Here is a 14358-nt window from a genome sequence, read left to right on the forward strand (position 1 = left end):
TTAAACAAGTGAAATCAGGTGTAGCTCCTGCTTGGTTGGAATGAAAGCCTGCAGCCACACTGGCCCTTTGTGGATAGGATTGAAGACCCCTGTTCTACAGGGTCGCAGGCAAGCTGGAGCCCATCCCAGCTGACTATGGGTGAAAGGCGGGGTACATCCTGGACAAGTCGCCAGGTCATCACAGGGCTGACACATAGACAGCCATTCACATTCACACCTACGGTCAATTTAGAGTCACCAGTTAACCTAACCTGCATGTCTTTGGACTGTGGGGGAAACCGGAGCACCCGGAGGAAACCCACACGGACACGGGGAGCACATGCAAACTCCGCACAGAAAGGCCCTCGCCGGCCACGGGGCTCGAACCCGGACCTTCTTGCTGTGAGGCGACAGCGCTAACCACTACACCACCGTGCCGCCTACAAGGTAAATCCTGTATCGTTTTTCTCAGGTAGGTAGGAATTTCTCGGCTTTTTGTACACGTCTTTGTGATGTTTGCGAGGATGCTACAAGTTTTAGTATCGGGTGTAAGCAAACCACAGCTACTCGAATGTCTCCTTACAAAAAAAAAAACTCCACCATGTCAGTGATTACACAGTTTTCAAACAAACAAACAAACAAACAAACAAACAAACAAACAATTTATGTGGAGCCTCTGCTGTACAATATAAACTCTGACAGCTGGATCTACCATCAGAGCTGCTGTTATAGTAAAATTAATCAACAACTTCTGACCTGTCAGGTGATTTTAAATGGAATGAAATCAGTTAAACATTTCATTGCATCTTTAATTAAAAAAAAAAAATCTGTTTAGACAGTGGATTTGTTTGCATTATTGATGTAAACAAATCTTTTTCATTTATTGCTTTTTTTTTCTCTTTCTGGAAAATTGAAATATTGTTTCTTTTATTTAGTTTCATCTCTTGTCTTGTGTGTGAATTTTCATGAGTGGATGTCCATCAGAAAACTCTCCAGCCCTTTACTGGATTGACACATAAACTGACCAATCACGGCGCAGGGGGTGGAGTTTTCCTGAATACGGGTGGGAAGCAGTGAGGCTTTTGGAACCCGGAAGTGACGGTAAACATTCAGGATATCTGCTAGCAGGCTTCAGTAGTTTCTTTCTTTCCTCCACCTCGGAGACATTTGCTCGGCCTTGTTGAGCTTTAATTAACGCTGGAGGAGGCGGTGGTGTTGCTGGAGCTGTATCTGGTCGTTATGGTCCTTTCTTTCTCCTGGGCTCTTTATTTTCTCTTCGTGTCCAAACCGGCGCTGGGGAAGAACTACAGGATGGACTGAACTCAGCTGCAGCTCCTTCGCCACATTATAGTGAGATTTAAAGTGCATTTAAATGTCGGTAGTAACTTGAGTGTCAATATTTTAGGCACTAAAATGTTTGCCAACATTCATTATGTCCCGGTTATTTGTATTTATGAACGTTTATTCTTTGTATTATGAATTTGGAGCCTTTTTCCCCCACAATACTGTCTGTGAGATGCATAATCATGTGGATGGACGCGATTGGTCACCGCTTTTGATTATGCAAATTGGACCGTCTCCTGATTGGCTGCTGTCTTTTGTTCAGTATTTGCATATTTCTGTTGAGATAAACGCTTGTTGTGATGTAACAGAGCAGTGGCTTTATACCACAGCAATTTGCTAACACTAATAATCGCTAATTAATTGACTAATTAATTAAAACAAATTATACCAGTGTTCTCCACTTTTCAAAAATAAAAGGTGGTGGTGGGGGTCCAGGGGCCGTCTAGGCCCCCAAAGGGGTCCGGGGGCGAGGTCCCGGTAGGGGTCCTGGTAGGGGTCTGGGGGCGAGGTCCCGGTCGGTGTCCCAGGGCGAGGTCCCGGTAGGGGTCCGGGGTCGGGGTCCCAGGGCGAGGTCCCGGTAGGGGTCTGGGGGCGGGGGTCGAGGTCCTGGTCGGGGTCCCAGGGTGAGGTCCCGGTAGGGGTCCAGGGGCAAGGTCAGGGTCCCAGGGCGAGGTCCCGGTCGGTGTCCCAGGGCGAGGTCCCGGTAGGGGTCCGGGGGCGAGGTCACGGTAGGGGTCCGGGGGCGAGGTCGGGGTCCCAGGGCGAGGTCCCGGTAGGGGTCCGGGGGCGGGGTCCCCCTGATGCTGACGGACTGTGGGGTTTTTTTGACAGTGAAACTGGCCAATAAATGGACAGGAAATGCTTTTACCAAAAAAATTAACGCATTGTTCCTGTCCATCTCATCTTTGTCAATGTGAGACTCGTTTGACATTTCAGTTGAGACTGATGCGCATCCCTGAATTAATTACATTTTTTTCTGTGTGTGAAAAATAAATGAACTTCAATGCATAAACAAAATACCCAATTACAATAAACGCGTACATTTTTTACAATCTACGTAATTCATTTAGTGAAGCCACTTCAATCCATGCGTGAGCTGGTGCGCGTGCCCGAGACTGGCACTACAAAGCCACCCCGGCCTCCGTAGTTCGGGTCCTTTGACCCAGGAACCCGGAAGTCCTGCAGTAAACGACCACAGTGAAGCAATGGGAAAATGCAGCTCTCGCCTACACAATCACAGATACGTAAAATAAAAGACCTGAACTTAACTAATGTGCGCGTATGTGTGTGTGCTGTTATATGATTACGGGTTGTTTTAGGTGGTGTTTACATTAGACCGTATCAGCGGATCATCAGATTAACATTTTTTAAACGATTCGCGTGCACACAGCAACGCCAATACACGGATACGCTAATCACATGACTAATTAGACGGCACGTCACATGATCCCAGTGCCTATCGGGCATGCGCAAGCGAACACCTTCTCCAGCAGATAAACACACCTGGCTGTGATGTTCATGTTCTCACTGAGTTTAAGCGCCTGAAGGAGGTAAATAAGTTGAAATGTGTAAATAAACCTCAGTGCGGCTCAGCGCTTCCTCCTGCGCTCCAAATCACTCCGCCCTGAACAGCGAGTGCCCTCTGGAGGGTGCGCACTCCGGCCCTGCGCAGCTCACAGAGCGCGTGAGTGGAGCGCACAAGCAGTGATTCGGGACTGAGCCGCTGTGTGTGTGATCCCAACGCCAGCGAATCAGGAAGGTGGATGTCACAGTGACGTTGTCCAATGACGACGTCAGCTAGAGCTCAGCACTGCGTTTCCTCGTTCCTCAATGTTTACACAGCGCCGGATCAAATACGAACTGGGTTGAATACGTGGGCCCTGGCGGATTCAAGTTGTTCTGCCTGTGGAGTCGTTTCCCGGCATTTTAATGTGCACGGACAGTGCATCCGCGACGAAAACGAGACGGATACGGTCTAATGTAAACACCACCTTACAATCAGGGTACGCAAGCTAAAAATCACATTTAACACTTATTATCTTCAATATCAAAAGGCTTGACTAAATAACCTTGGTTGTTTATTGTAGCCCTGTGATCGCTCTATTTACCATGCAAAAAGAAATTTGGTGATAACGTTATTTTTGGTGAATGTATGGCAAAATGTCATATTTAGCAAAATTACTCGTGTCATTTAGAAAAAGTGCTTTTTTGACCACAGGTAGCTCCAAAAGGGATGCACTTACATCATTCTTTATACCATAAAACACATATTTGGTTCCGTATCATTGGAAACATAAAGTTTTAATGTTGAATGCCAGTAAGTTTTCAGACTATTTTGATCGAATTAGTATGTAATTGTGTCAAAAAAATGTCCTCTCCGAGACAGCTAATTTTTCAATATAAAATAACATATCTAAAATGATTATTTTCATCCTAAAATGTGGTCAAGATATTGGGACATAAATATTAGAGACAACTAACACAAAGCTTACAGCCTTATATTTAAAAGCACTATGGAAGTAGTGGATTCTGAATTGTCAAAAAAAATGTCCGTTCCGAGAATCACTTCATTTGTTTCTCCCAGCCCTGCTTAAAGCTACACTTAATCTTGTTATAATACAAACTATTACACATGCCTATGTTCATATGTGTATTAATTTCCAAAAGTGCAGATCGTTGATCGTTTTTTTTTTTTAATTTGAATTTTGGACCCCTGTGACACAAACTTTGTACCCTGATTGTAAAACAGCCCTTACTGTAACTGTGTATGGTCAGAAAAGACGATAGATAAACGTAACCGTTGCACAGTAACGCTACAAACGCCTGCAAAGTTGTTTAGCTGCTGGCTCGCTGCAACTTGTAGCTTCCAGCGTTGCTATGTGTCAGTATAGTGTAATGTGGTGCGGTGTAGTGTAAAGGCCAATTTATGCTGACAACCCAGTCCTCGCAGATAGCGTCGCAGACAGTGTCTGCGCAGTCCCCCCACCTTCGCAGATGCTCTGCGCGCACCTCCCAAAAATTGTGACCACCGCAGAAGCCTCACAGACAGCGTCGCAGACAAGAGGGCTCTGATTGGTCCACTCTTCATCCGCTGTACACGCACTTCCGCTTCCCTACTTTCCCGGTTTGGTTTGTTTTCACGACCGGCATTTTTAAAAACACGAGCGAAGATGGAGCAGCACGAAGAGCGGTTGATCGAAGAAGTGAGGAAGTACGTACATCTATACGACTCCAGTTCTAGTCTTTATAAGTAACCGGAGGATAAACACTCCACTAACCACACCCACCAACTACTCCTAGCGACTTCGCGCCCCGTTGCGTTGTGGCGGTGAATAACATCGCACACGCCTATTACTCCCCGCTCAACGATAAATTACAACTGTCTGCGAAAAGCTATCTGCGAAAGCCTTGTCGCAAGAGCATGCAGAGGCCTTAATGCAGGGCTCGACCTCAATCTGCAGAGCTCTGTCACAATCTGTATGTGCAGACGGTTTTCGATTGCAATCGCGTGGCCACTTCAGGTAGCCCCGTACGCATTCATTTAATGGTCTTCTGTGTGTTAAATAGCTACAAAATTATAATAAAGCAAATGCTTTTACGATTTATTTGGTGTATACTGATGAAGTTACTTTTTTTTCGGCCAAGGGAAGGGCGGCGGGCCAGAATTATAACGTGGCGGTGCGTCACTTTAAAAGCGCCCGTGGAGAACACTGTATACCTTTTTATGTGTTTATCGTTAAGTTCAGTGGAGTCGCAAAGATTATATTGTTCTAGCAGCTATAAACAGTCACCAGCCTGTCTTCTTTCTCTCGCTTGAAATTAAAGGCTGAGAGAAACGTACCCCTTTCCCCCTTGGATAATAATAGTACAAGTCCCGACAGTGAAAACTCATCATTGAAACCCACGTCGTAAATGTCGGGAATTTGTCAAGTTTAAATTTCCTGCCAAGGGAATCCCGGTACCAACATTGCCGTTATTAGCTGGCTTTTGCGTGACGTCCCGAGCGTGGGTGGTTTTTCCACTGACGTCCACGCAGTGTAGCTTTTTTGTCCGACTCTGTGCTGCCCCTTTTCCACCAAAGCAGTTCCAGGGCTGGTTCGGGGCCAGTGCTTAGTTTGGAACCGGGTTTTCTGTTTCCACTGACAAAGAACTGGCTCTGGGGCCAGAAAAACCAGTTCCAGGCTAGCACCAACTCTCTGCTGGGCCAGAGGAAAGAACCGCTTACGTCAGCGGGGGGGTGGAGTTGTTAAGACCAACAACACTAACAAGACCGCGAAAGATCGCCATTTTTAAGCGGCGAGAAGCAGCAGCTGTACAAACGCGAAGTCATCCATTATTGTTATTGTTGTTGCTGCTGCTTCTTCCGTGTTGTTTTTGCTTCGATATTCGCGCCAAGGTTTAAGCAAACGTAGCGACGTAACTGACGTATACAGCGACGTAATGACGTGGCACCGCGAGCGATGGAAAAGCAAACTGGTTCTCAGCTGGCTCGCAAGTTGAACGAGTTGTGAACCAGCACCAGCACTGGCCCCGAACCAGCCCTGGAACTGATTTGGTGGAAAAGGGGTATGCTAGATTACTTTCATTTTGATGGCAACTTGCAAAGAGAGACAAATCGTTAAGCTACAATCTATGACTGTTATGGAGAGGGAAAAAAGGGAAAGCGCCCGGAAAGCGATATATCTCAACACACATGCCGTGTTCAACTTCTAGTCATCCAGGCCCCATAAGGCATGAGGTCATGCCGGGGCGAATAACGCCCTGAGGTACAGTCCAAGCAGGTTCTATGCTGGTTCACGAGGGCACGGGGAGAGGGACGTGTCTGTGAAATTTCACCTCTCTGCGAGCTTCCCTGGCCGAGTTATGAATTTTTAAAGTCCGCCCGGAGCCGGGGCGAATAACGTCCCAAGGCGCGGTCCTGCCGGGCTGTGCTTGTGCTGGTTCATAGGGGATCATGTAGAGGGAGGTGCCTGCAAAATTTGGCTTCGCTGGGACTTCCGGTGGCCGAGGCCGGCTTTAGCCGTGGTTCAAATCGAAACTCAAGGCTCATCACTGTCACTGACCCCGCTCTCATCGGACAATTCTGGCTCGAATCGGTACAGTTCGATACCCCTCTTCTTCCCTATTGCTGGCCACTTCTTCTTCTGCCAGTACGTCTTTATCAACTTGAACTGACGAAAAGCCAGTCAAACTTGAATTTTCTCCCTCACTAAATTCCAGCTCGCTTTGGTCGCTCATGTTGTTGTTCGTAGCCAACGTACGCTCTTGACCTCATGCGGCTCCCGTCTGCGGCTTCCGGTTGCTTGGCACGTGGCTCTTAAAAGGCTAAATTTACTCGGCTTTTGTCTGCGAATATATCCGCTACCGTGCGATTTTGAGAATAGTTGCCTCTGTCCAGGGACTCAGTAAACCTCGCCGGATTTAAAGGGGAACAGAGGGCAATATATAGAGTAAATATAACAATAAAACGTACATTAACGAACCTTATTCAAGACTTACAAAAGTTTTTTGTTCTAAGGTTGGAAAGTTATAGTGTTTTGAAAGCAGCTCGAGCAAACTATTTCCGCAGTTTGAACAGCCCGCCATGATATTAATTTTATCCAATCAGAATGCACGTTCATTTTCTCTGCGTAACACTCATGACGTATGTATGTGCCCAGTTGTGTTGGCTCATTGAGGTTGGGACTAGCACGTGTGAAATACCCGTTTCTGCCTCTTGCGACGATTTCGCAAGTCCACGGGTGGCGTCTATCTCATTGCAGCAAATAAATTCTGCCGGACTCGTGAGCAACTCCACGTTACATTTTCCGCACGAGCACCATGCCGTGTCACCTGCACGCAGACGCTCTGCCCCACGCTCGCCACGCCCATGGTCAGCATCAGTCTCATCCTCGCCGTCATCTGAGCTTTCTTCTCTTATTTCTTCATCACCGGAGTCGAGAGTACCTCTCCTAGGTTCAAACTGGTACCCTTCTAAGCCATAGCCTGCTTGCAGTGTGTCTTGCGGGATCTCTTCGTATGATTCGACAGAGCTGTCGCTTTCACTTGATGCGCCCGACGCCATGATTACACGCTTCTCTCCTAGTGCAGTGGGTAGCGCTGACGTCACAGTCTTTTAAAAATGGCGACTCTTGTACCGTTTAGCATACCGACTATTATATTTACAATTACCAAGATATTTCGTTGTTTTCTAGTATATAAATTTGATAGAATACTTAAGAATGTTACTTTGTCACATCAGCAACTGTATATATTATATTATATTTGGTACCCCTTTAACTGCTATTCTGTTTTAGGCCAAGAAAAAATAATTGTTTCCGGTTACCCGACCGACCGTTTAAAAAATGCCCCGACCCTAGACTTTTTTGTTAGATGTTTAAAAAAAATGTATTTTCGCCAACCAACAATAAATTTTGAAAAAAAAAAAATCTGCATTACGATTTGCATAATATTGTCGATCTGACAAGTGACTAATTCTAAAACGCATATATCGGACAAGAAACACTCATTGATTTCTCACGGCCTCAATCTGACGTCATGACCTCTTTCCGGGAAACTCCGGCTTGTGTTGTACACAACGCTAGGCATCATGGCGGCCAACGAAGTGTTCTCGATTACCGTGATCGGTTGCGACCACACGGAAGATTGTAAGACAATGAGTTCATTTTATAAGTTTTCAACTGTAAAAGAACTCTACGAACATTATCATCCTCCGCTGGACGAGTCATGCAAACAGTATACACACAGCGCCCAGGCTAACGGCGGTATCGATATCACGATGGATATCACCTAAAATTTATTTAAAAAAAAAAAAACTACCTACCCGATATTTTGTGTGATTAAATAAATAAAATAAAAAGACCTACCTACCTACCCTATTTTTTTTTCAAGATGTAATAGGAAACAAACAATTATTTTTTCTTGGCCTTAGCGGAAAAAAAATCCAACAAACCAAAACGCATTTCTCTCGGCCTTTACACTGTGTGCGCAATTATTAGGCAAGTGAGTACTCTGACCCTACCATTATTTCTATGCATGTTTTCCAACCGCAAGCTAGATACACTTGAATGCTAATTGGATTTAAGCATTCTCAGGTGGTATTTATTTGTGTAATGAGGGAGGGTGTGACCTAAAGTCATTAATACCCTATATTAAGGTGTGCATAATTATTAGGCAGCTTCTTTATCTCAGGCAAAATGGGCCAAAAAAGAGATTTAACAGACACTGAAAAGACAAAAATTGTAAAATGCCTATCGGAGGGATGCAGCACTCTTGAAATAGCTAAGCTATAGAAATGTGAGCACAGAACAATCAAACGTTTTGTTGCAAATAGTCAACAGGGTCGCAAAAAATGTGTGGAGAAGAAAAGACACAAATTAACCGCAAAAGACTTGAGAAGGATTAAACATGAAGCTACCAGGAACCCATTATCCTCCAGTGCCACAATATTCTAGAACTGCAACCGACCTGGAGTGTCCAGAAGGACAAGGTGTTCGGTGCTCAGAGACATGGCCAAGGTAAGGAAGGCTGAAACACGACCACCACTAAACAAGACTCACAAGTTGAAATGTGAAGATTGGGCCAAGAAATATCTGAAGACAGATTTTCCAAAGGTTTTATGGACGGATGAAATGAGAGTGACTCTGGATAGACCAGATGGATGGGCCCATAGCTGGATAACTAATGGACACGGGGCACTTTGACTCAGACCCCGTCCACACGTAGCCGGGTATCTGCTAAATCGAAGATATTTTTCTACGTTTTGGCCTGTCATCCACATGAAAACACATATAAAAAACGAATATTTAAAAAAACTCCGGGCAAAGTGAAGATTTTTGAAAACTCCGTGTATGCCTTTTCGTGTAGACAGAGATAACCGGAGTTTTGCGTTTTAGAACGTCACAATCTGCGCCAAAAAAAATGACGACAAATCTGCCCCGACGTCAAACGTGCGACCTTTGTTTACTGCAGAAGCCAGATTAAGCATGGACTTAAGCTAGCCGCACACCACGGCGATCCACGCGGTACCGAACCGACCCATTTCAGAGCCGACTCCCGACAGGGCACGCACATATCCCCCGACTGTTGACGAGTGCAGTTGCGATTGAAGCGACACGTGACAACTTAATAGCTTTGTGATTGGCTATTGGATATAGTTACTGTTAAATCCAACCCTTGAAGATGCTACAGGCTGAATTACAAATGACACAACATGGAATATGTAGCGCACTATCTAGGCTGCATGAGCTATTATTCCCAACCTTAAATAGTGCACTTATATAGGGGAGTTAAAGCGATTTGGAATTCAGCCACACAACTTGAGCAGAGTGGCTTTCCAGCCCACTGTGTCTATGGATAAAGCTTCAGTCTATGGAATTACAGTATATACCTGCATTAGGTGCTACCAACACGTATTTCTCGCACTAGAAATTGTTTAATGATGTCACGTGTTATATGCGAAAGATATGATTGGCTATTGCTCGCGACTCTCGCCGATCAGTCTGGCTCCCGATTAGTTTTTCGAATCGGCTGTGAGATGAGTCGGTACCATCGAAAACTAGTCTTTACGCCTGACTCGCGACTTCAGTTGGCTCGGTACGCTGAAAATCGGCGTAGTGTGCGGCTAGCTAAAGAGTAATGGATCGGAGGAGTGCCTTGAAAGCGTTAATTATTGTGCAGGTGCTATTTACATGTTTAATTTTAGAAGCCCAACTACTGCTCCAAGAGCACAGGCGATGTGATTAGGGGGAGGATTTGGGGAAATAACCATTTACACGTTTGGAATGCTTATGAATGTGATTGAAAACGCAGATGTTCGGTTATGTGTGGAAGGGATTTTTTTCGAAGACGAGGTGGTGTGGATAAAACATTTTTATAAACGGAGGGGGGGAAAATGTTCGGTTTTAAAAATACCCGGCTACGTGTGTACATGGCATCAGACACCAGCAAGGTGGTGGAGGGGTAATGGCATGGGCTGCTATTATTAAGGATGAGCTAGTTTGACCATTTCAGGTTGAAGATGGACTTAACATCAACTTCCAAACCTACTGCCAGTTTCTAAAAGATACATTCTTCAAGCAGTGGTATGGGAAGAAGTCTGCATCATTCAAGAAGGCCATGATTGTTATGTAGAACAATGCACCATCACATGCACCCAAGTACTCCACTGCTTGGCGAGCCCGCGAAGGCCTTAAAGATGACAAAGTAATGACATGGCCCCCTTCCTCACCTGACTTAAACCCTATTGAGTACTTGTGGCCCCTTCTTAAGCATGAGATTTACAGCGAGGGAAGACAGTACACCACTCTGAATAGCATTTGGGAGGCCGTGGTTGCTCCTGCACAAAAAGTTGATCGTCAACAAATCAAAAAACTAACAGACTGGATGGAAGGCTCATGGCAGTTATTGAAAAGAAGGGTGGCTATATTGGTCACTGAATATTTTTGAAATGCTAGAAGTGTTTATTTGTTAATTCTGAGTTGTTTATTTGTTACACTGAAAAATTAAAATAAACAAGTGAGATGGGAAACTTTAAGCTTTTCATTTAGTTGCATAATAATTCTGCACACTAAATGTTGCCTAATAATTCTGCACACTTATATATTCCCCTGAGAAGGCCTAAACTCCCCTTTCCTTTGTTAATCATTCTGGTTTTAGGTTTATTAACAATTTGGATTGACTGAGAGCACTGTATTTGTTCAACGATAAAATTAATCATCAGGAATACAACTTGCCTAATAATTGTGCACACAGTGTAATAAGACAAAGAAACGCTACGTTCACACTGCAAGGCTTAATGCTCAATTCCGATTTTTTTGTGAAATCCGATTTTTTTGTGAGGTCGTTCACATTAACAAATATATGCGACTTGTATGTGATCCTCAGTATGAACGAAAAGCGACCTAAAAGTGTTCCGCATGCGCATTGCAGGATACGACGACGTCACACGCAGTGAGCACGGCCAGTGTTTACGGAAGTAAAACCGCCCGGTTGCGGTATGACTCATCCAATCTAGCTTGAATAGCTGCATCCCCCCAAATGGAAATCAGCTCCCTAACCTCTGCGTCCTTCCATTGAGAAGATTCAGAACCTTCACAGCCCGAAGCGTCCCTCGCATTGATGTCATGTGCAGGGGCGCAGATACGTTTTTTGAACTGGGAGGGACAAAAAACTGGGGGGGACAAAGCTGCCAGCAAACCAACCCCGATATGCCTGTCAAACTTGTTGTTAGTAACCATAGCAACCAAGCTCGAGCTCGCAACCTGTGCAGTCCGCGCAGCTCAACCAACCGAATATCAGTCTTTGTTTTATGTGAGTTGTTGCAACTATGTATACACTGCCGTGCACCTCAATAAACCGAATGGTAATTAGTCTTTTGATTTTTCCGTGAGGTTTGCCTTATGCAAAGAAAGACAGCATAGACGTTTTTTCCTCCCTATAAGTGGGGGGGACCGAGCGAGGTGAATTTAAATCTGGGTGGGACGAGTCCCACCCTCTATCTGCGCCCGTGATTATGCACCATGTTGTTGTAACTTTTTTTTGAGAGACCCGCCGCCTACTTCAGCGCAGAATAGTGACGTTTGTGGCTTGTTGATGACGTGTAAGTCGGATGAATGCGACCTGGCGGTTCAGACTGAAGTCGCATATGAAAAGAGCGGATAGGGATCGGAATTAGGACCACATATCCAAACGGCCTGGGTCGGATTTGAAAAAATCGGATCTGTGTCGTTCATATTGTCAATAAAAGATCGGATACAGGTCACATATGGGCGAAAAAATCGGATTTGAGTCACTTCAGCCTGCAGTGTGAACGTAGCCAAAGAAACCTCAAAGTTTCTTACATTACAGATAGAAAGTGCCGACGCTGGAGACTCCTTCCATTAAATATCTCCGATCCAAGGCCCTTTTCTGGTGTCTTGATTACAATCTTTTTTTTTTTTTTTTTCCCCCGAACTTATTAACGTAACCGAATCCCCCTGAAAGAGCGCTAACGTATCAGGGCGAGCGTATTAATATAAACCTGTCGTTCATGTTGCATATGTAAATAACTTTGCAACTTTTTATAACCGGTTTATTTTCATCATAAACGAATTGAGTTCCCAGATAACTCGACGAACGAGCTGAATAAGGATCAAGCCTGTCGGACGATAAACCCAGCCAATCTTTTCGTTTCTCTCCTGTTTCCCCACACGCTGCGTCCTTGAGGATCCGATCACACGCTTCCAGTCATGGACTTCTCAAAGTTCCTGGCAGACGATTTCGATGTGAAGGAGTGGGTGAACGGCGCCTTCAAAGTCGCGCAGAAGGACGCGCCGGGCAAAGCGGACGCTCACGCAGCCACGCTGGTCATGAAGCTGCAGCTGTTTATTCAGGAAGTCAACAACTCGATAGAAGGTAACGATGAGATCTGTGATGGAAAGAAGGTCAAATAAAATGAAACGTTTGCTCCAAGTGCCCGAGTGTGTCCTTTCGAGCAGCACTTTGTTTCTTGCCTGTGCCGTGTATGTGAATATGCGAGCAGTTAAAGTGTGTGTGTGTTTGCGTGGATCTTCAGAAACCAGCATTCAGGCTCTGCAGAATATGCCACGCGTGCTGCGAGACATCGAAGCGGTAAAACAGGAGGCTTCGTTCCTCAGGGATCAGATGGTGATGGTGAAGGAAGATATTAAGAAGTTTGAACAGGACACCGTGCAATCAATGCAGGTCCGGGGGGGGAAATAAAAACCCCAACACGTTATTGTTTCTATAGTAACGGGTTACATGGGGACTTGGATACCAGACGCTACACACAGATGTGTTTTTAAAAAAAAAAAGTTTGTGTGCGTGTAGGTCCTGGTCGAGCTTGATCAAGTGAAGTCCAGAATGCAGTTAGCAGCCGAAGCTCTACAGGAAGCAGATAAATGGAGCACGCTCAGTGCAGACATTGAGGAAACCTTCAAAACTCAGGTGTGTATGCGTGTTGTGCGTGTTTAGATGATTGTTGATGGTCACTTAACCAAGGTGTGTGTGTGTGTATAGGATGTGGCTGTGATTAGCGGTAAGCTAGCGGCGATGCAGAACAGCCTGGCCATGCTGGTGGACACTCCGGACTACAGTGAGAAGTGTGTGCAACTGGAGGCGCTCAAGAACAGACTGGAAGCCCTGACAAGCCCTCAGATCGTCTCCACCTTTAATACACACTCTACAGGTCTGTCTCTCACACACCGACACTCACAGCACTGCAACTTCATTCTCACACCTCAGTTCTGATCGGTCATTGATTAATAGTCTATAACGGAGGCTCAGCTAGTGGTTCCGGTTGCAAGGCAAAGCCCAAGTTTCCATTCTCTCTAAGGCCATTATTAAAAAACGTTCCGTTTCCGGTCCACCGGCCGGGTGAGTGCCGTTTGTGGTTTTTCGACATTTTTTTCGGGTTCGTAAATCTAAAATCGAACTTGACATTTCCGCATTCCCAGGGCTTTCCACTAAGGGTGTTTTCACACTTGGTCCCTTTCAGTCATCTAACCGAACTCAGATCGATGACTCAGCATTTTTTGCGCACATGTGAACACTCCAACCGTACCCAGACCCCTTTAAAGCGAACCGAACTGAGACCACCTCAGGAGGTGGTCTCAGTACGGTTCGCTAAAAATCAACGGTACGGTTCGCCTAATCTGCGCATTGTGAACAAAAAGCACACCGGGTTCACTTCGCCTTTTTCACTGTAGTTTAACCTTCTTCGTTTGCCGTAGTTGGTCACGTGACTGTAGCAGGGAAACTCAACTTCCTTTTGGAACTTACCACAGCCGCTTTACAGTTCTCTGAACTTACTGACTGACGAGTCGGCCACAATAATATAACTATTATAAATAAATAAATAAAACATTTATTTTCCTTAATCCGCACTATTTTGATCAAAGAATACAGCAGGGCAAGCATGGCAGCAGACATTTTGATTCAAGAGAAAATTACCCAGAATTCCGTGCACTGGGGGTCTGAGGGCTCTAGAGGACCTGGTGTGAACAGAAAGAGGACTGAGGCCCCATCAAAGCTTAA

General features: G+C 45.3%; 1 protein-coding gene across 1 annotated transcript in view; it reads left to right on the forward strand.

Annotated features, from left to right (window-relative positions):
• The first annotated feature begins 1053 nt into the window (after positions 1-1053).
• cog7 (component of oligomeric golgi complex 7) overlaps positions 1054-14358 on the forward strand; it is a 35692-nt gene continuing 22387 nt past the window's right edge. The window contains exons 1-5 of the mRNA XM_060921136.1: positions 1054-1329; positions 12529-12717; positions 12878-13026; positions 13153-13269; positions 13342-13510. Coding sequence (XP_060777119.1) covers positions 12552-12717; positions 12878-13026; positions 13153-13269; positions 13342-13510 — 601 coding nt within the window. The 5' untranslated portion in view covers positions 1054-1329; positions 12529-12551. The remainder of the gene's footprint in view (positions 1330-12528; positions 12718-12877; positions 13027-13152; positions 13270-13341; positions 13511-14358) is intronic.

The sequence above is a fragment of the Neoarius graeffei genome, chromosome 5, assembly GCF_027579695.1.
Source record: "Neoarius graeffei isolate fNeoGra1 chromosome 5, fNeoGra1.pri, whole genome shotgun sequence".
In the NCBI taxonomy this organism is placed as follows: Eukaryota; Metazoa; Chordata; class Actinopteri; order Siluriformes; family Ariidae; genus Neoarius; species Neoarius graeffei.